The 21,626-nt window shown below is 36.8% G+C and overlaps 1 protein-coding gene across 10 annotated transcripts in view; it reads right to left on the bottom strand.

Moving 5' to 3' along the window:
- Positions 1-4,999: 4,999 nt before the first annotated feature.
- The window catches only part of PICALM (phosphatidylinositol binding clathrin assembly protein), a 106,835-nt gene continuing 90,208 nt past the window's right edge, over positions 5,000-21,626 (bottom strand). For 8 of the 10 annotated variants that reach the window (XM_068556744.1, XM_068556746.1, XM_068556743.1 and 5 more), the window contains 4 exons: positions 20,829-20,888; positions 19,228-19,332; positions 7,618-7,720; positions 5,000-6,345 (listed from right to left, as the gene is read on the bottom strand). In XM_068556744.1, coding sequence (XP_068412845.1) covers positions 7,628-7,720; positions 19,228-19,332; positions 20,829-20,888 — 258 coding nt within the window. In that variant the 3' untranslated portion in view covers positions 5,000-6,345; positions 7,618-7,627. The remainder of the gene's footprint in view (positions 6,346-7,617; positions 7,721-19,227; positions 19,333-20,828; positions 20,889-21,626) is intronic. The other 2 variants (XM_068556747.1, XM_068556748.1) reach the window with 1 other exon arrangement.

Below are 21,626 nucleotides of genomic sequence, written 5' to 3'. Positions count from 1 at the left end.
TCTAAATTTCGTATGAAAGTAGAACTCCTGCCGATGAGTGGGAGCCCCTCTTCTCTACTGGGTAACCGGTAAGGAATCTTGTTCTCCTAAGCACTTCAGACCAGTATTCCTCCTGTCTTCAGTGGAGACTCCTTCCCTCCACCTCATTGTCAGCAGACCAACCCTTCCCTGAGGGTTGAAAACATCTCTTACCTTTGGTTGGCTTGGGAACTGGCAGAGCTTGGGGTAGTGTACACTGGCTTCTAATCTGGAATGATAACAGTAAAGATCTGAGTCTCTAATTGTCTACTATCTGCTGACGTAAACTAATCCACGAGACTCACGTTGCTTTGTGTTGCAGGGATGGGGCGGGGGTGGCTTCAGGGAGGAATGCATTCCATTAATCTGACTTCTTAGTCTCTGATATGAACAATTCCTATTTTTTAAACTTATGTGCTATACAACAATTGAAGTCCCCTAGCTAAAAACCAACACCCAGGTTATTTACCTGGGTAAATTTTCTAAAAGTATAATTACTGGGTGAAGGGTAAGAACTCTCAAGTCTTCTGACAACCTATCACCAAAAAAAAAAAAAGGGGGTGTACAGGTTTATATATACTCACTTCAGCTTTAGATTAGCAATCAAACTCTGTGTACAGATGCTGTTTGACAGGCAAAATGGCATCCTCCATAACAGTATACAGCACAGTGGTTATGGCAGACCTGGAGCCAGACCACAAGGGCTCAGGACTGCAGCTCAACCACTTAGTTGTTAAGGATCACACAGTAAGTGACTTACCCCAGCTGCTAGACCTGTACCCTTGTCTATAAAATAGGTATAACACAGGTGCCTCCATCACAGGCTTGATTAAATGAACAATCTGTCCAAAAACACTCAGAACAGCCTTACACTTGGAAAGCACTGTTGTTTTCATTTGAATTTTTCAGTTACTACTAAACTCTTTTCATTGGTCATTAGTATTTCATCTTTGGTGAACTGTTTTTTTAATCATATCCTTCCCCTTTTTCTATTTGACTGAGATAGTCACCCGTATTTTTCTTCATCTTTATAGTTCTTTACATTTATACTTAACTCACTTGGAATTTATGTTGGAGGGAATTCCATCCCCCTTCCCCAAATAGATATATGATGCTAGTAAAACTGGCTTATATAAATACTCTTTCGAAATGCCATCTCAATCACAGAAACACCTATTAGGTTTATTATTTGTATGAGAAAAACACTTGTGTTTCTCCTTTACTCACACTTAACAATATACATCAGATGTGTGGGTTTTCCACACCAATTTTAGCACAAACCCCATAGGTTACGGGCTCAGTCCCACAAGATTGCCTCCCCCCACCCGACTTCAGAAGCCAGTTACAAGTCCAGGTTGTCACCTGTACTCCTGACTGATCAGCTATAAATCAGGGCTCCTGCGACCAACCCCCTTCTTGGTTTTGATAATTTGCTAGAATGGCTCACAGAATTCAGGAAAACACTTAAACTTTACCAGTTTACTGTATAATAAAGGATATGATAAAGGATACAGATGGACAGCCAGATGAAGAGACACACAGGGCAAAGTCTGGAAGAGTCCCGAATGCAGGAGCTTCTGTCCCCATGCAGTTGGGGTGCACCACCCTCCTGGCACATGGACATGTTCACAACCTGAAAGCTCTCTAAACTCCTTAATATTAGCATTTTTATGGAGGCTTCACTCACAAGGGCACAACTGATCATTAACTCAGTCTCTAGCCCCCTCCCTCCTCCTGGAGAATGAGGCTGCGGCTGAAAGTTCCAAGTTTCTAATCATCTCTTGGTCTTTCTGACCGGCCCCCATCCTGAAGCTATCCAGGAACCTATCAAGAGTCGCCCCATTAGAACAAAAAACACTCCTATCACCCAGGAAATTCCAAGGGATTTATAAACTTTGCGTCAGGAACTAGGGTCAAAGACCAACTATTAGAACAAAAGATGCTCTCAGTGCTTGCCTATCGCTTAGGAAATAATAGGGGTTTTAGGAGCTCTGTGCCAGGAACCAGGGACAGAGACTATATGTATTTTCTATCATTTCACATTATGCTATTTCGTTCGTCTTCCTTTTACGTCAATATGACACGTTTATCGTACCTTTATCAGATGAAGCAAACTGTCATTCCTTGATTTGTACTTTGGACCCATAGTGATGCAAATTCTGTCCACCATTAATTCCAAATTCTACATTTCAATATAGTTGTCAAAAGGTCAGCTCCTAGCAATAGCTGTTCTGAGCAGCAAACACTGGCACGGCCATTCCTGCACCTGCCTCTGAAGACTGCTGGCTGGGCTCCTTGGGATCTCTCCCTGAGTCTTTCCTCTCCTACAGCAGTGCCTCTGCCTCCTCCAGGTACATGACATCTGCCATCAATGAGTAATCACACAGAAGTGAAGAGCTTTTCAGTTGCTACCCTACTTCAGGACAAAAATGATGAGAGAAACGCAGATTTCACTGCCTTTTAGGATGCCACTGAACTAGATGGCAGTGCCAGTGCAGTGTGCTTGATACTTCCATTTGAAGTGTTCTTGAAAGGTCAAGCAAATCAACTGCAAGTTCTGCACATCAGTGCAGACCCCAGAGTCCAGGTTCATGAAGGAGAGAGGGGGCCGCTTACTCCTCTTTTGATATTTCTTTGCCTACACTCCAAGCCAAGGTCACAATAACCCAGTGCTTATTTATCAAGAGTACAGGACAGCTGCCAAGTGCCCAGAATCAAGGCAGACGGGCAGGCGCCTGACTGCAGAAGGCTCAGACAGGTTGAGGTTTAGCTCCCCAGGTGATTCTCGCACGGAGACTTTTATTTCAAAACCAACTTTGGGATTAGCTTTTGTAGCAGATAAAGGAAAAGCTCTTTGGAATGAGAACTTATTAGGAGGTGAAGTTTCCATAAAGCTTTCTCCTTGCTTTTCTCTCCTTCCAGGTGTATGCCTAAAACCAGTTCAACCTACTCTGCCTCAGAATGGTCACACCTGCCCCAACAGTAACACCACAGAAAGACCTTAACTTTTGACAATGTGGGTAGTTTCATACAGCATAAAAACTACACCTGCATGCTACATCAGTAACCAAGGGGACACTTCCCAAGTGCTTATAGCAAAATTAGACTAAAATACTAGCTAGAGACTTAGAAAACATTTCTGATTGGTGACACACTAAATAGAATGCCACTTCTTAGTAAAAGCAAGGAATCAGCTTGAGGTTTTCTGAGAGAGACTGCATGGAAGATGATACTGCAGCCTCTCCATTCAGAGCCTATTCAGACTGCAGAATTCTAGGTGTAGTCAGACCCACGGAAGGTAGCAAATGTGACAGAACAAAGATCTAAGCTAGATGCAAAGGCCACTGATGGAAGCTGTGGATCCATCTTTTCTCGAGGATAAGACAGATGAAGTTCACCTGGCCGAATGCTGTGGCCTTTCCATACACTGTGAGCTAGCCACTGCTGAACACACAGGAGCCACCTTCCCCGGAATAGAGAGATTCTGTTTTTCTCCATGGAGTGCTGGAGAATAAGCATTTACATCAGTACTCCGAATTCTCAAGAATTTGGAAACATGTTTATTAGTGACAATAAACAGGAGAAGAGCCTTGGAATTACTTTAGTTCAAGGAGAAACTTATAAAGTCCTGCTTTCCAGGGGTAATGTTTTGTTGGCTCGTGGAGAAGTAAAAGATTCCTGCTCTAACATAAGGCCTCTTCCTAAATATGGACTCTCACAGTCAATGGTTAAGAAAAGTGTATCTTAAAAATATAATGAACAATAATAATGAGATGTTAAAAGAAAAAATTTTGCAAACGATCTGGGATGGGTTAGCTGCCCTCTGCTAACAATCTTAATCTCTTTCTGCAGCCACTACCAACTTGTTAGCTGGGTAGTAAGATGGTGGGGGCATACACAGGTTTATAACCTGATTTAGTTATGTATTTTTTTATGTATTCAACAGCTGACTTACTTCACTTGTTACATTTTGATTAAAGTTAACATGCTAATGTGTTTTGTGTTTTTCCCTGTCAATGATGTCTGGGCATCAGAGCAGGAGGTGGGAAGTATGCTTCATATGAGAAGACCATCTGAGAATAGAGAGTGGTCATCAGGCTAGACCACAGAGGGAAATAATTCCCTTTTTCAGTTTATGCACAGACAGAACAATGGACCATGAAACAAAGACCTGACTCCAATGTCTGTTAGCTTGTCAACCTGAGCAAGTTCCTTATTCCAATCTGTAAAATGGGTAAAATGTGGATAATACTAATCCAACAAGCCCAAAAGTTTGAACAATAAGATGGAAATGTTTATGAAGGATTTCACAAACTTGAATATGTTGGGGGAAAAAATGTAGTATAAAAGGAACAAGCCATAGACCTCAAATATAACATCCACTCAAACATCACCAGGAGAGACAAATCAAAATCTGTGATGATGTTAAGGAAGTTAACTTACAAAAGTACATTTTCCAGTCTGTATGAAAATGGTTTAATAACAGTGAAACTTAAAAAGTGGTAAAATTAACAAGGTATATTGGTTAAAGACTATTTTTTCCAACCATGGCAAATAGTATGCAGACATTTATCAATGCAAAGCTTTTAGTCCCTCTATCATGTACTCTGAATCCTACTTACTATTCAACATGAAACACGATACAGTCAGAGGTTTCTTTGGCAGACATAATCACATGCATCAATATGTCAAATTCAAAGCATTTTCTCCCTTAAACTTACCTGACCGAAGGCATCTGATCAAAAGACAAAAATGAACAGTTTTAATAAGCAGTTCAGTTTATCAGTGTCTAGAAGGTAACAAAAGTACCAACATCAAGCTTTGTGGAAGTTAAGTTAAAAGAGAAATAAATTTTACATTTTATTAAATCATCAAATATAATCACTTGGGTATACTTTTATTAGCAAAAAATAATAATACCAATGATAAAGAAAAGAGGAAAAAAGTAAATGTGCCTCAGACCAGAATACCATAACAAAAGTTTTGTGGAAGCTGCATTTTATTTGAAAATCCACCCATTTTTGCTAACATACATTTTAATATTGTAAACAAAAATAGAATCTGCAGAGACAATGCAACAAGTATGCTTAACTCATGTACAGAATTGCTTTCCTACAACAAACTGTCCTTCTTAAGGCCCCTCTCAACCCAAATGTTAAGATGTATTTACACAAAGCACCGATCAACAGTGCAGCTTAATTCTTCGTTATCTAAACTCTTGGCTAGACATTAACTTTAAAGATACTATTTCCCCTTATTTAAAAGGTACATGATCATAACATGGCATGAGCCAAATAAAAGGTTCAAGGATTTTGTCCCTTCCCCTCCCCCCCATTAACACCTCCTAGAGTTTTGCTGAAAAGAAGGAAAGTCTTGAAGTGAAAGCAATTCCTCACATTCATTTTGGAAAGGCCCTAATGTCAAATGGAAAATAATGACATGCCAAGCACAAAGCAGTAAAGTTCCTTCCCAATGCACTAATGCTGAATTTAAAATGTAGTGCTTTTCCCAGTTCTGTGAACTGTTCCCTTGCAAAATCCTAGGCACAGAATTGACTATAAGGATTAACGCATTTATAATGCTTCCCTAAATCCCATAGAAACTGAGAATTCTTAAGCGATTCAGACCTATGGACTTGCCTTAAAATATTTAGTGCTCTGTATGTCAGCTGAAAAGCATTCTGAATCAGATTCATTCTTATGGATAAAAATCAAACATACTGTGTACATCCATACTCATTTTCATAAGGAGGTTTGATACAATATTAATGTTACGTAAATTGATAATCATAAATAAATACAAATACTTAAGGAATGTCTACTGCAAACTGAATATATAATTTTTTAAAAGAAAAGTTAATTTTAGTTACTGTTTCTGTATCTGTGAGGACTGGAGAAAAGAAAGATACTGCATAATTAAGAATTATGATTTGATCCCCCCAAAAGAGTCCTGTTGCATTACAGTAAAGGACACAGCTCTTCTCTCCAGGCAGCTTTTCCAAATACAAATTTCACTCTTTCCAAATAAGGGCTTTTCTTGGTAGGTTACTGATTATGGGTATTAATAGGAGATGAAAGAACTGAAGAATTAGTCACCAAAAAGACAGTCTGAATTCATGGCAATTCTTGGCTTTATAAACTGTATTGATACGTTCTCCTATAGACTAGTCCCAATTTCCTTCATGGGCCTTCATTGGGTTACTGTAGCATTCTAATGAGAGTTTAAGAGACAGCAGTTTGGATTTTGCTGGAAGTAAGTATTTGCTGCTTGAGCACTTGTCTTTTTGGAATAATTCCATTCTCTTCCATCTAGTTACATAAACTGTATCTGGGGGGAAAAAAAAGAGTGTAAGTTAATTCACTGCATTGTAGAATATCTTCTCATAAGTAAAAATGCTTTGTGCCTCTTACTATTCAACTTGCCTGGAAGTGTTCATGGCATGCTTATCACAAACCCTGATTACAAAACGAAGTTAGTATTATCAGCTTATCATGAGCCAGAATTCAGTATTTGAAGCATAATTACAGGAACTTCCAAATATCTTTCTAATTACTAAAAACCAACGGGTATGGGAAGAAAGAAGATGAACGAATGATTTTTCCATGACAAGTTCAGAAAATCTCTCCATGAACACAAATATTCCACATAAAAATCTCATTTAGGCAACAAGCAAAATTTGAAATATTATTTCCAAATATTATAATAAAATCAGAGATAATTAAGGGAACAGTAATATTATGTTTACTAAAAATTTATTTTCTAATATAAATCAAAATCGGAAAGATCTACAAAAGAATACTTTTCAATAGGGTGTCAACTAGTCACTCAGATATTTCTTCACTCATGGTATCTTTATCCTTTAAACTGCTCATCCAAAGACATTACTGAAATAGATGTGCTAATAAACTGTTGTCAAATCAGAAGAGTACAAACTCTCAAAGATCCAGAAAGTGTATCTACACTGGGGGCTACGGCATCAAGAAGAACAAATGACATTGTCTTCCAGGAAAAGAGGCAGTGTGGATCAAAAGCAGAATCTTTCTATCAAAAAGGGCACTAAGTATTCACTTGCCTTTAATTTAAAAATATATATAAGCTGTTTTTTTGGAAAATACTACTATTTTAAAATAAAAAAGGCATACATAAAAATATAACCCTTTAAAGAAATTGTTAAAATGGATTCTTCACAATGAATCCTGGCCATTGAATCCAAGATGCTCCTAATAAAGCTTGAATCCAGTGCGTAAAATTGTGTTGTTCTCTATAAATCTTTTAAGACTGAATAAAACACCCAGTTTTTAACGGGTGGTGTTTGAGCTCATCCATCTGTTGTGCACAGTGGATGCTTATATGTACATATGTGAGACTGTCCTTTGGTTTCACATCTTCTAATAATGTTAAAGATATTTTCCAAAAGTTCTTTGTCCTTATGCCCTGTGTTGATCTATTCTTCACCTAAAGAACAGAGGAGGAGGAGGAAGAGAGGGAACCTAGAGTCCTTTAAAGAAACAAAGGAGAAGAGTAAATTGTGCTTAATGTTTGGTAATTTTAAAAAGTATTGATATTTAAGTCCCCATCTCCCCCAACAAGCAGCAATACCTAAAGTGATTTATAAGAAATCCTCCAAAGAGAGCTCTGCAAAAGGGTCCTTTCCTGAAGCTCTGTGAGGACTGGGACTGGAGGGGCTGGATGCTGCCGACAGCTGGGGGAAAAGAAGACAGAGAGAGGGGGAGAAAAAAAGATCTCAGAATGACAGAACATGAAAGCAGGAAATGTAATGAAAGAAGAAGTGGTTTTTGTTTTGTCATCTTTAATAAATATAATGGCAGCCCTTGCAGAAGGTGGAATTATTAAAACAAAAGTTTCAGTCACACATCAAGTTAAAGGGTATCCAATGGCATGTGTTTTTCAGAAAACAAATTCTTGTTTCTGAATTCCAAAGGAATAAAGTCTTTTACCCGAAAAGGTCGAAATAAGCTGACCCATGGTTAAGACTGTTATTGCATGTGTGTGTGGGAGAGGGGAAGACGGGAACCACAGCCTAACTGTGAGACACAGAAGATGGCTTCCTGTGTCCAGGCTGTCTGTCAAACGGTGTGAAAAACCTGACCTCAGTCCACACCCAACACATCTAGCTGCAATACCCTTTCCTTCCTTCCTCATAAGAGGTGGAAAGTCCTGTTCTCAGTGTTCACAATTTTTTGACATGGAGTTGTCTCCTGCCTGTTTATCTGGACATGCCACAGCTGATGCTTATACTCTGGGAGGTAGAAGGAGCTTAGAGGTTATCTGGTCCAACTACCCGCATACTGCCCTGAATATATGGAATACTTAAGATCTTTGGTTCAGCTTCCTGTTAGAATACATTCACTTGATTCTTGGAATTTGCTCCTGTTGTTTAATTTGAATATACAGTAAGGCAAGTAGACTGTTGAACTCCATAACATATCTTTAGTATCCCTAAAGTACCAAGATGTTCACTTCATATATGTATCTCCTTCACCAAGCCTACTTTAAGAGTATTTTAAACCAAATATGAGCCATTTTAGTTTGGAACAAACTTTTAATTTTTTCCTACTCCTCCTGCATCAGATTGCAGAGGCATGCAAGCACAGGAATGTTCAACTGAGCATTAAATCAAAGTTAAGACTAAGTAGAAATAGTTTCAATTCATACCTCAACATTTGAATTCCTATAAAGGATTTCAAGGCTCAAAATCTGTCTTTGCTGGGTCAAAGTGATCTCATTTCTACCTTTTTATTTTCTTAAGAAAAGCACTATAGAGAATGAAGAGCCAATGAGTTTCCAACAAATATTACACCCCACGTATATGCAATTTGTTATTTTGGATGCCAAGATTCATTTACAGGTTTAGAAATCATCTTCAGTTATATTAGTGGTTGAGTCATTTTCTTAATCCACACCTTGTTCTCAGAAATAAATGTTCAAAGACAATGGGAAGAGACAATGGAAAAGTTGATGGAATTACACAAGCAGCTACAGACGGGAGGACAGGACAGCAGGTCTGGGTTTGGAGATTCAAGTATCATCCGTGCAGAGACAGAATAAGGTGCAACTTAATTAGAAAGACACTTCCTCCTCACCTTTCAGACCAACCAGGATGACCATTCAGAAGCGAAATGATTTTAAGTAAAGTGATCCCTGAGCTGGAGGGAGTTTAAGATTAACTAGGTTTTTCTCCAAAACAGGTTTTTTCATTTGAAGTTTAAAAACAACAACAAAAACCCCCTGCTTACTGCAGATACATAAGCATCCAAAATCAAGTCTCCCATGAGAGCCCCACACTAAAACATCTTCTTAAATCAAATTTTCATGAGGGCAGCAGTCTGAAGACCTGACAGTCTCAGAGGAAAATGCCCCTGAAGAATATGGTCAAAGGGAACACCATAATTCTGTTCTTTTCCATATGTGTGCATACTGCTGGAGAAAAGTCCTGGAGGTTTAAAAACAATGTTGAAGAGGATCAATTTTTAAAGTGCTAGTTTCTAACTAATACTTCTACTATTCTGTTAAATTGGCAAAATAAACACATACATATGTCTTCTACCTACAAAAAACATGTAGCTAAACTAAAACATGAGAAAACAAGACTTAATATCCCTGCAGTAAGTTTCGTATCATCAACACCCATTTCAAGCAGATGAAACCTTGGCCCAGACTGGATTGGCTGACTGCAGAGAGTGCCAAGGACTGAGCCACGGAGCAGCCCTTCACCAGCTGGTCCCACCCCTTCCTGGCACCTGTACCGAAGCATAGGCACATCATGTACTGGTGAGAAGGTAGTCAGCTCAGCGAGTAAATAAGGAAGCAGAAGGAACGGAAATATACTGCAATGGCCCAGTTAATGCTCAAGGAAAGAAGGAAGAACAAAGTACACAAAGGAGCAACAGGATCCTGGTAGGTGAGAGGCAGCAGGATTTAAAGAGCCTGAGAAAGTCACGTTAACCCTCCTTTACTTGTAATTCTTGGGAGTAGATTAAAGAACACGCAGGGTTGCTACGTACTGGAGGATAAGGAATTTAAAAAAAGAAAAAATCCAATGACCATCATTAATTACAAAATCACCATATTTTACAAGCCAGCATAAGACAAATTGTACCTGACCATTTCAGTAAAATTGTACTACAAATATGCCAACACACACACACACACACACACACACACACACACACCAAACAAAAGAAAAAGACTTTCACTCATTTATTTCAAGTAACATTCTCTATACCAAAATTCCCACAGAGCTTAAAAATTAGTACAGCTATCAGTTTGTTCAAATTAAATCGACCTATCTCACAACTAAATATGCCATTTAAACAAAGCAGTCAGTCTCACTAGTCTAATACAGACATACTTAAAGTCTTCTCATTTTATAGGAAAATGAAATACTGAGAAGCAGTGAAAGAAGAGTCGCATATAAATAAAAATACTAAAATGTACAAGTAATTGATGATGGCAACTCTCAGTTGACATTCCTTCACCCCCTCCCGCCACTCTAATCAACCTTTAAAAAAAAAAAGGTTGAAATAGAAAAAAAAAAAAAAATCTAATGTTACCAAAAATCTTTGTTTTTATCTCCAGAGCAAAGATTTTTTTTTGGCTGTAGTGTGTGTTTAGAATAGTAAAGACGAGAGTACAGAAATCATAAGTTAACTTTATAAAAAAGCAAACATACGGAGAATAAAGGAATTTTTTAAAAAGAATTCTATCAGTACACTAAAAGATCATAAAATAAAAATGGTTACTCCTTCATTCTACTCCCATTCAACACCAAAGAAAGAAAATTTCAATGTTAGAACAGGAAAACAGCATCAGTCTCAGAAAGTGAACCTAGTGCAATTGAAAGCTTACGGGACAGTAAAAGACTGGGTATTTAAGGACAAACTTGGCTGTGCTTAAAATTCTTAGAGAAGAAGCACCTTTGCCACATCTTTACATTTGAATTTGAATTCAAAAGGCTGGATAGCAAATAGCAATGCTGGAAAGACTCATTTTGTCTTTGTTGAAGAAGCAAAGTTAATATCTTAGGAAAAAATGGGTATATTTCCTTTGCCTGGGATGAGAGAGCACAGTTTTATGGAAAGATGGAAAGGAATCTAATCCTGGCTCTTTTGTAAAATGAGGTTAAGAATATCAAGACCCAATACCCACATCCCCGTTAATGGCTCTCTTGAGGATTAAAATATACAAAAAGCACCCTGGCATATGTTAGTCACTCAAATATTAGTTCAACCTTCCTTACCACCTACAATCAAATGCTCATCTAGTCTTACACAATAGGACCCACTCTGTCCTGTCTGTGTTGCTCTTATAAGAGTTCTTATTTTACCATCAACCAGTCACTTGTGCTTCCATTTTATACTCACCTTTAGGCTCCTCAGATGTAAGAAACATATTCTCCCTGTCTCTTGTTCAGCAACTAGCAGTGACTTACACATATTATAAGCATTCTATAACATGCTAAATTAAAATGTTTTTTGGTGATAAAACAAGCTCTGTATAAAAATGGTCACCAAAGTGGGATATTAGAAGTATTAGAACTTCCCTATTAATTTTTACCCTTTTAAAATGTCTATTTTTACATGTTATTTAATGTACATAACATATTGTTATAGGGATATATAAATATAAATACACTGAGGGTACATGCTTAAAGAATATTTTCCTGATATTGCTGTGCAATGGAAACATTTTAGAAACCTCAAGCCCTACTTAATATGATTTCACAGAGATGTCAGATATAAAACTGAGCACAGAAAGGTATGTTGTTTTTGAATAATGTTAGACCACGGCCAGACCACTGAATCCAGATGCATAGGGATATAAACATATAGTGCTGCATTCCAAAATTCTGTACTAAAGATAATGCTATTCTCAGCTGCCTCTGTGAAGTATGGCTAAAAGAGAGGACTTCTTTCTCTACTGCATAAGGTAGAGGGCCTGTCCTGTACGTTGAGTCTAGCGCCTTTTGATAACTGCTTCTTGCATTTATGCTTAACACAATCCATCTCGGGCTTCTGCCCATCAATAACACCACAAAGTTACGCCAACCTTACTCCTGTCACCTTCAAAGCATTACTTCATCTTGTCTTAGGGGCACCAGACAGTGACCTAAGAGGATTTCTCTTTGAATGTATGTTGTTTCTAAACCTCTCTACTGCTAGAGTCCACATAACTTAAAACTATTAACATAGGAGTGACATTATTCCAAAATGGCATCTAAGTCATCTCCTTAGAATTATGGCAACCTAAACCGACAAAGAGTTAAAGAAGACCAAATTGGAGAGAGGGAAATAGATCAAAAGATTTCCTAAACTCATGGGAGGAAATACTATTAACTGACCTAAGTCAAAAATGAACAACATTTCTGTATATCAGAATTATTTGCAAGGGTAAGAGAAGTCTGTTTAAAGTTCCATTTGATGGATGGAAATCATGAAAACTGGCTCAGCTTATCTGAATAAAACGTTCACTGCTCATTCATATTAGACTCTTACCCCTTGAAAAACAAAGAAAATGAAAAGCTGTAAGGTTTATGTCAACTGGTACATAAGGAGACAAAATAATAATTACATGTGCCTACAATGCACCACTTATTTGCTGTTTATTGAAAATATGGCACTTTGGTTTGGTTAAAAAAAATTTCCAAACTGTGTTCCATCTATGAGCTTGAGGCTACCTGCTTTTACCTGATTTATCTATTGGGCTTCCACTAAAAACGTCTAAGACAGAGTTCCTTAGACTTAGACATTTTCAAAAGAGGTCTGCCCCCCCCCCCACAAAAAGAGACTTATAAACTGTATTAAATTCGACCAAATAAAGATTTTAATTATTATAAAATAAAGCTTGGTACTTTAGGGTAACACCAACTCCACAAATGCTGAGCCAATTCAGGTGCTGCTGATAGAGTCCTCAAGAGCGGTGTGTCGGGTTCCTGTAAACAATGTCCAGCGTCTACACCTCACGTGGATGATTCAGGCCCTAATGCAGACCATGCTCAACCAGCCTGCCCCATCCCCACACCCCAGTGACCACCCTAGCCTGTGGCTCTCTGTGAGTTTATCTGATGTCATCAGATAATAGTGAGTCATGATTAAGGTTTCAAAATAATGAACTATGAATTATTATATTTACAATAAAGATAATTTGTAACACATGGGAAGAAATATAAACTGTATTATTATAAATCAGAAGTTGGGAATAGGGACGCCTCATGGAATAGAAACAATTTCTGAAAATAGGGCAACCTTGTAACATTTTCTTCTAAAGACAAAAAAGGTTCCTTATAATCATCGATAAAAAAAACATAAACATCCACATTCCTAAGTCAGTTACAAATATTTTCATTTGGACTGTTCAACAAACTTACAAAGTACACAAGGTAAAAATCACCATTCTATAGATAAAGAAACTGAGGCTCATCGAAGTTACATAGACAACTTTCTCTGAAACACCTGGTTAGTGAGGAGTCGAGCTGAGAGTCTGTTGAACTGTATCCCCTAAAAAGATATGTTGAAGTCCTGACCCCTATGAATGTATTTATGAATGTGACCTTATTTGGAAATAGGGTCTCTGCAGTTGTAATCAAGTTATGATGAGGTCATTAGGGTGGGCCCTAGTCCAATGACTGATGTCTTTGTAAAAAGCGGGAAATGCCATGTGAAGACAGAGACACAAGGAGGACGCCATATGAAAGAGGCAGAGACTGAAGTGCTGCAGCTCTAAGTCAAGGAATGACTGGGGCTACCAAAAGCTGGAAGCGGCAAGGAAGGATCCTCCTCTAGAGAATTCAGAAGCAGCACGGCCCTACTGACACCTTGTTTTCGGACTTTAAGTCTCCAGAACTGTGAGAGATTAAATTCCTGTTGTTTTAAGAAATCGAGTTTGTGGTACACTTTGTTACAGCAGCCCCAGGACACTAATAACAGACTCGAAAGCAGATCTGCTGATTCCAAGGCTGGTGCTTTGCTTTCTCTCTAAAATCTGCTATCTCAGTCTCAACTCAGCTAGAATTCATGGCTATATTTTAATGTACAGAAAAAAGTTTAAGAGTAGAGAAATAATTTTTTAAAAAGGACTTCTCTAGTAAATGTTAGACAGTCAATACACCTGTGTGCTTTCTATATTCACAGTGCTGTACACAATCACTGATGTTCATCATGAAGATTTTGCAGAACTTCACAGTCACCCAAGATTTTATGAATATGTTCTAAGTTTTGTTTAAAACAAGAATTAGATTTCCACCTTTTAGAAAAAATGTTCTCAGCAAAAATCCAGTGAAAAGGCCTGGTCGTACATGTTGTCTTATTAACAATAATGGTAAGCAGACGGGACTCCTCGAATTTTTGTTTTGACTGATTTGGGTATGCCCAGGGGACTGCAGAAACATTCTCACCTATGGTCCTAAATCCCAATTCCCAAAGTAAATCCCCTCATGGGATCTTCTACTAAGCAAGGACGAATGAGCACAACACACTGCTGACAAGGCAAAAGGCCTTCACAGAAATGCAGCTGGGCAGATCAGCTGACAGAGAGGCACTGCCAACACCCACAGTTAACATACCAAGAAAGTAAAAAAAACAAAAAACAAACAAAAGAAACTAAACTAAGCCTAAAAGCAAAGAGAGCTATTAGTTCTTATACACAGGAAAGTCATTAAAAAGGCTTTTTTTTTTTTTTTTTTGGTAAGACTTGAATTATTCCAATATCCAAAGCCAACAGTGCCCCCATTTAGATCGGTAAAAAGCACTCACAACTAGCCCTTGTGTCCTTTCAGACACTTAACTGATGTCATACTTACTTAAATTTGGCCGATACAAACAAAACCCAGCAGCCATTTTACATCTTTAGCCACATCCTCCATTAAAAAAAACCCTCAAAGCCCCCCAATACCAATCAAGAAAACAATAAAACTTTTAATATGCTTATTTTAAAAATTAAACCCCCAAATGTAACACTCTACTCTATTTAAAAATTAAATCCCCAAATGTAACACACTAACACTCTACTATGGTTTTCATATTGCCTTTGGAAAAACAGATAAGGGATCAGTTTGAGTTTCTCACATAAATAAGTGATAAGAACATAATAAACACAACCCTCCCCCTCAAAAATCTTCAACATCTAAACTGTCTTATAAACATTCATTAAGAGAATGTTAGTTCATGTCACAGTAACTTAAAAAAAGCGAAACTAACTAGGTTAACTGTCTTCATGCTTAGTAACATAATAGCTGCATAATGCAACGCAGAATGAGTTTATAAAATATTGACCAGCAATGGACATTTCAATTTATATACCAGTAAGTACCAGTAAGATTTATACAAAGCATGAGCGAGAGGGCGTTAAGAGTCCCCACTCTCCCCAAGTTAATAAACACATTAGTAACCGGTAACAGGCAATCAAATAGTGTGAGGAAGCACAGAAGAGAAAAAAAAAGCACTAACCATAGGTATCTAGTGTTTTCCATGTAGTCAAACATCTAGAAAGATGCACTCATGTAAAACATTAAAAAAAAAAAAAAAAAAAAAGCTACAACGTTAGGCATGAAACACAAGAATATAATACCCATCTTTAAGCATCTAATAGTTGTGTTAAAATATCTTAAAAAATACAGAATAAGCCAGCACAAAAAATGGGAACAGAATAAGTGTATAGGTGTATAGGAAGGCATAATTTCAACACTACAGTGTAGTCTATTAAAGTTATACTGAAGACCATTTCCTAAAGAACAAAAAAGTCTGAGCTAACAGCCATGTGGAAGGTATTAGCTACTTTCTCGCTAGCAGGCACTAACACAGCACTAAGAGTAATCTAGATACAATTTAGAACACACAACACATTGTTTGAAATACCTCACTAATGGTAATATGATAAATATATGTGGGAGGGTTGAGGTACTCTCAAGAATATTAACTTGGTTCAATGGTAAGTAGGCAAGAGACCAGGAGCTACAAGTTATGCCTTTGGTAAGTAATGGCTCCCAAAAGAAATACTTCAAGGAATAGGAAAGAGCTGGAGAACTGGGATTTGATTAAAAGATTCTATTTTGATGGCATTTGACTTATATTTAAACTATCATTTACTTTACAATGTACAAAGAGACGTCTCTGCCTCAAGGAATTTTTATTGAAAAAAGAGCAAAACAATGAGAGAACAATTAAAAGGTAATTCATTAAGAAAAATTATTTTGGTTACTACTACCACTGGATGGACAAAGTTAATGCAAGGGACTGGCTAAGAATCATTAAAATACTAAAGCATGAGAAAATCTTTCCTACTTCAAAGATAAATAGTTTAATTTTTAAATGATTAAAAATATTCAATCATGAAATTAAAGATGTCTTTATTCTTCAGGTGACAGTCATCTAACATTTTAACTTATGGTCTATTAGCCATGAAATTAAACCAATTTTGAACACTGCTATAAATTATTACAATGGTTATAAGTAAGTAAAAAGATATACCAATGAGAAGCAGAGTAAGTTATGAAATGGTAAAGGTAAGTTTTCAACCAAATTCACTTGTTTGACAAATAATGGTCAAAAACTATTATGAATCAGGCACTGTTTTAGGAACCATGAACACAGAAGTAAACAAGCCACATATAAGCCTGCCTCTATGAGGGTTACAATCTAATATAGGAGCCTCTTGCTAGATCAGATGGATGGATGGATGAACGGACAAATGGACAGACTGACGGACAAACAGATGTCAAGTAGTGGTAAGTTCTATAAAGAAAAATAATGCAGAATAAGGAAAAGAACTTCAGATCTCAGAAGAACTGAAAAGGGACAAGACATGACTAAGAATGAGTAAAGAGTAAATGTACTTTATGACAGACAAAGGACTTCTGGAAAAGACAAACAGCAGCAGAATACTGGATACTTATCGAGAGTTACAAAGGCATGGGAATTGAAGAAGCTGAATATTCTGTTTATTCATTATTATTCTTACAAAGAGGGAGATTCTGTGAGGTAGTTTTTATGACAGAAGGAAAGCCTTACATTTCAGTTATATTAGATTTGTCTCCTCAGATTTCTGAATATGGAGATGAGATGATACAAATGCTGCCTATAAAAGTTTACTCCAGTATCTACAAAATGGATTAAGCTAGAAAGGCAAGAAAAGTTCCAATCTGGGCAAAGGATATAGACTGCAAGAAGGGTGGAGCTAATAATAGCAGAGGAACAATTAGTGGGACTTTGTGACAAGACATATGGAAAACAAAGGGGGAAAAGGAATTAAAAGTAACATTTTAAAATTTAAGATTCTGACTTTCAACTGATTCAAATAACTGCATAAGGAGAAGACCAAAGCCTCTTTGAGCCACTTTACTGCCACCTGATTTTCTTTTCCTAGTTATCAATTTCCTTCCTTCACAGGTTTTTCTCAATCAGTAATATTTAAAATTAAGTACTCACACTTCAAATTTGATTTCTCAACTAGAAATTTATTACCTTAATGTTCTCATTCTCTTCTCTTCTGGTATAATTAGAAAAAGGCAGTTCTATCACTCTTTCATTTAAAGAACCTGGAAATTCTTGCACTATTTTTGGTGTTTCAGTGAAAGTTACATGGATTTCAAAAGGAAACAGGATATAAAATCTGTGTTAAGAACACATGCCAGGGGGCCAGCAATTTTTTTAAAGGTAGATTTTTTACTAAGATTTTTTTTTTACCATATTAAAAAAAAAAAACCCTCATATAAAATGTTTCAAGGTTAAAAGTATTATCCAAAATTGTATAGGATGCTCTTGACAACTACAGTAGTTATATCCCAAATACATAAATATAGTTTATAATCCAACAGGAAACCCAAGGAATTAGCAGAGTGCTTCGTTGCTGACAAAAGGAAGACAGTACTACTGTAGTGGCCACAGGGGCTGAGTTGCACTAGTAGAGAGGCAGTGTGGCACAAATGAGCACTCGACCAGGAATCAAGGATTCTGGGAGCTAAGTTGCATTTCACCACTTAGTTAACCTTTCCAAGTCTCAACTTCCTTTATCTATAAAGATAAAGGATGATGACAATAGTGATCCTAGGCCCATCTACCTTAAAGATTATTTCAAGAATAAGATTAGATAATGTATGTGAAAGTGCTTGGAAACTGTCAGGCAGCATCCAAGCTTAAGGTAACAATACATTCTGTTTCTGAGACAGAAGCTTCAACTGGATCAATACAAATAATTTTGGCAATGTAACACTGTATGCACTGGCAAGTGTAATACTTATATCCATTCAAGTGGAAAAGGAATAAGTCCATTACCAAACGCTCCCATGAATGTTTTCAAATAGCATTAAACACATAAAGTAACCAATCAGTTGACATCGGAAGCCAAGAAAGGTGTACTTTAACAATCACATGTCATTATTTCTAACTGTTAAACGATATGGGCACAGCCACAGATATAGAAGGACAAGCTGTCCTATCACTTTACAAGGATCTCATTCCATAGTATGCCGCCAGAGAAGTAAATAACAGAGAAACTTCATATCTCCTCTCCTAACCAAAATGAGGAGAAGCTTTTTTCAGATAAAAACAGATTCCCCTGATGCTAACAATGAGATGAAAAAGAAAGTGAATATTTAGGTGAATTTTCTTGAACTGGAAGAAGGCCTTAGAAACATCTGAAGAGGAAAGTCTTTCCTGTGAAGACATTAGGTCAGCATGGCATTTCAAGCTTTTGTGCCCTTTTGGGGGGTTTGCTTTTAAATATGATCTTTAGCAGCAGGAAGTTATCTAATGAAAAAACAGCATTCACAACTTTTGAAGACTTGTCAAGTTTCACAAACATCTCAAAGGTAACACCTTTATTGTAGCACCATTCAAGCCAAGGCACTGAGTTCTGAGTTCAAGGTTTCTAAGGCTCACAAAGGAGAGCATGTCAGAATCATTATCAGAAAAAAGGTTCCTTAACCTCAGAAAAACCATCCTCTGAACCCACCAACTGTAAGTTATCAAGAATTTTCCATCTTTAATATTTGTAATCTGCTTGTCCTTTCTTTCCAAATAATCAATATTCCTAAAAACTCTTAGATGAGAAAGATACGCGAAGAAAATAACATTCCACAATGAAGGGGAAAAAAATGCTAATAACCTGCTTCTCAAGTTGTATAAAAGGATTTTCTGCTATTATATTTCTTCCACATCAAGCACATTAAAACAGTTACGTGTAGCATGTTAGTACCTGTGCTCCTGATACAGGGCCAAAAGGGTTTGGTGGTCTCATGACAGGCTGGTTGTATATTAAGGTTGGTTGTGTCATTACAGGTACACTTCCCATTTGAGGAGGCTAAAAAAACAAAAAATGTCAAGTTAAAGGATGTTAACTCACATTTTCCTTATTATGCGTAAGTAAACAAGAAGGATGACAGGGATGAACAGTACTAGTACTTTTGCATTAACTCAAAGGGAAAATACCTGTAAATGCAAATAAGACTGACAGCTACAAATTTTTAAGAGTATTTTTTTAATGCGGAAAGTCTTTAATGTGCTCATCTTTTAAAGTTTGCAAAAAAAGCTCAACTTTTTCTATATGAGTTGCAAAATTCAAACTATGATAAACAGACTAAATAATTTAGACCAAAAAAATTTCCAAATTTGCCAGCTTTAGACATGGGAAACTTGAAACTACAAAATGGCTAAGACATTTCAAAGCAAACTGCCTTTGTATATCAAATCAAGTTCTTAACGCCATTATGCAAATAAGCACAAGGGAAAATAGTTGATTGTTTGAAGAAGTTTACTCCCAATGGTTCTTTCATTTTATTTCAGACATTTTAAGGGAAAACCAAGAGGCTTAAATTACACACAAAGAGGTTAGTTCATTCTTAAATAATTGAAAATAAATCTCAACCAACCATCTCTTTAAACATTACCACTCCATGGTATAAAATTAACGTAAGTGATAAAATAGAGTACACACTGACCATATTATTTTGGTTAAAATGCTATATTCTAAAATCTTATCTTTCTGCAAGTTCTATTTAACCTTTTAGGATGACTCCTATTTGTAGTGAGAGATTCATTTTGAGTTTTTTGTGCAGACACCTTTTTAATGTAATGACTACTAATCCAAAAGCTGTGCAACTTCTTCATATGCAGGAAAAGAGCTACAGATGTATAATAAATGAAGTAGCAGAAGCAGCCACAGTAGCAATACCAACGGATGCAGTGCTGCCTCCCACCAGCAACAGTTCCGCCAAGTGTGTGGTGGGCTGAAGCCACTACCTTCATTCTTATTTATGTGAGTCTATGTATTAAGAGAGTTGGGAGAGTAAGGGCAGTCTAGAATGTGGGTTGTGGGCAGCTTAAAGGTTTAAGGGACTATTTCTGTACTATACCAATCATGTCATAGGAAAATTTCTGCAGCCTTTACTAAACTAAATTTACCCCCTACACAATTCAAGAAATATTAATTCCCCCCTTCCCCTAGAGTGGTATTCAGGTTATAAGACCTCACTGGTATTAATGTAAGGTCACAGCAACAAAGACTTGGAGTTAACTCATTAATGTTTAAATGAGTTCATAATGAAGTATAAAATGCCTAGCAAACTTATGAGAGGAAAAATAAGCCAAGTAAATACAGTGAACATTAATAAACAGTATTTGTTGTATAATGACTATTCTAGAAATACTTATGAAACCTATGCTATGGTGCAAGGTTCTGTGTTAGGCATTAAGGATATATGTGGCACTAAGTTCTTTCTTCAGTTAAATTGGGAAATAAATGCATGTTAAATGTGAGTCAACCTATTTTCAAAAAGCTGTGTTGGGAAAAATACTTACGATTCCATATCCTATCATGCCTGTTGGTGTAGTAGCAGGATAGGCCATTACAGGGGGTGCCTGACATGATGAAAGAAAAAATAAACAAGGAAGTATAACTCATGTATGTCAACTGAGTTCAAGGAATTAATAGCTGTAGTTCCACTAAAAAGAATTGCTAAGACAGCTGTGATTAAATATGACATTTGTGTTCGCTAATAATTGTGTCAATTAAAGCTCAATGAAAAAAAGTGTCTTGAAATCAGCGGAAAAGCAGAATTATCAGAAAGAAAAAATACCATTTAACGTTAGATACAACAGTGATCTAAGATTTCAATGTGCTTTTACAAGCTTTAAAAATATTCAGATTTTTAAAAATATTCAAAGTTCTAAAATTTAAAGTCTATCATCACCAACATAAAAAATGTTTGCCTAGAAAAGTAGCATTACTGAATGTTTTCCTAGGTACTTCATTTTTTGAGCAAAAAAAAATGTAAAGATCCCAAATCAATGAACAATCTGATCTTCCAAAAAATTAGTTTCTAAGGACCTCATTCACTCTTTTCAAATAACTCCAAAGATTTCAAACCAGTATGGAGTATGACTACTTCTAAGAAGCACAAGTTCCTATGTAGAGTATGTATACTAGTATTCCTTCTAATTTATTCCGTAAATTATTTAAACTATCTTCTGCAAAGCACCAATTCGGAAGAGCAATACATTTTTAAGTCTGTTTATGCTTTAAGTCCTAAAAGAGCCATCTACCACTAAGATGTTTAAGGTCCCTTCCGCCTCCCACGTTAACTCAACATATACAAT

This window comes from Eschrichtius robustus, chromosome 11 (genome assembly GCF_028021215.1).
Source record: "Eschrichtius robustus isolate mEscRob2 chromosome 11, mEscRob2.pri, whole genome shotgun sequence".
Lineage (NCBI taxonomy): Eukaryota > Metazoa > Chordata > Mammalia > Artiodactyla > Eschrichtiidae > Eschrichtius > Eschrichtius robustus.
This window is presented reverse-complemented; position numbering and strand designations above follow the sequence as displayed.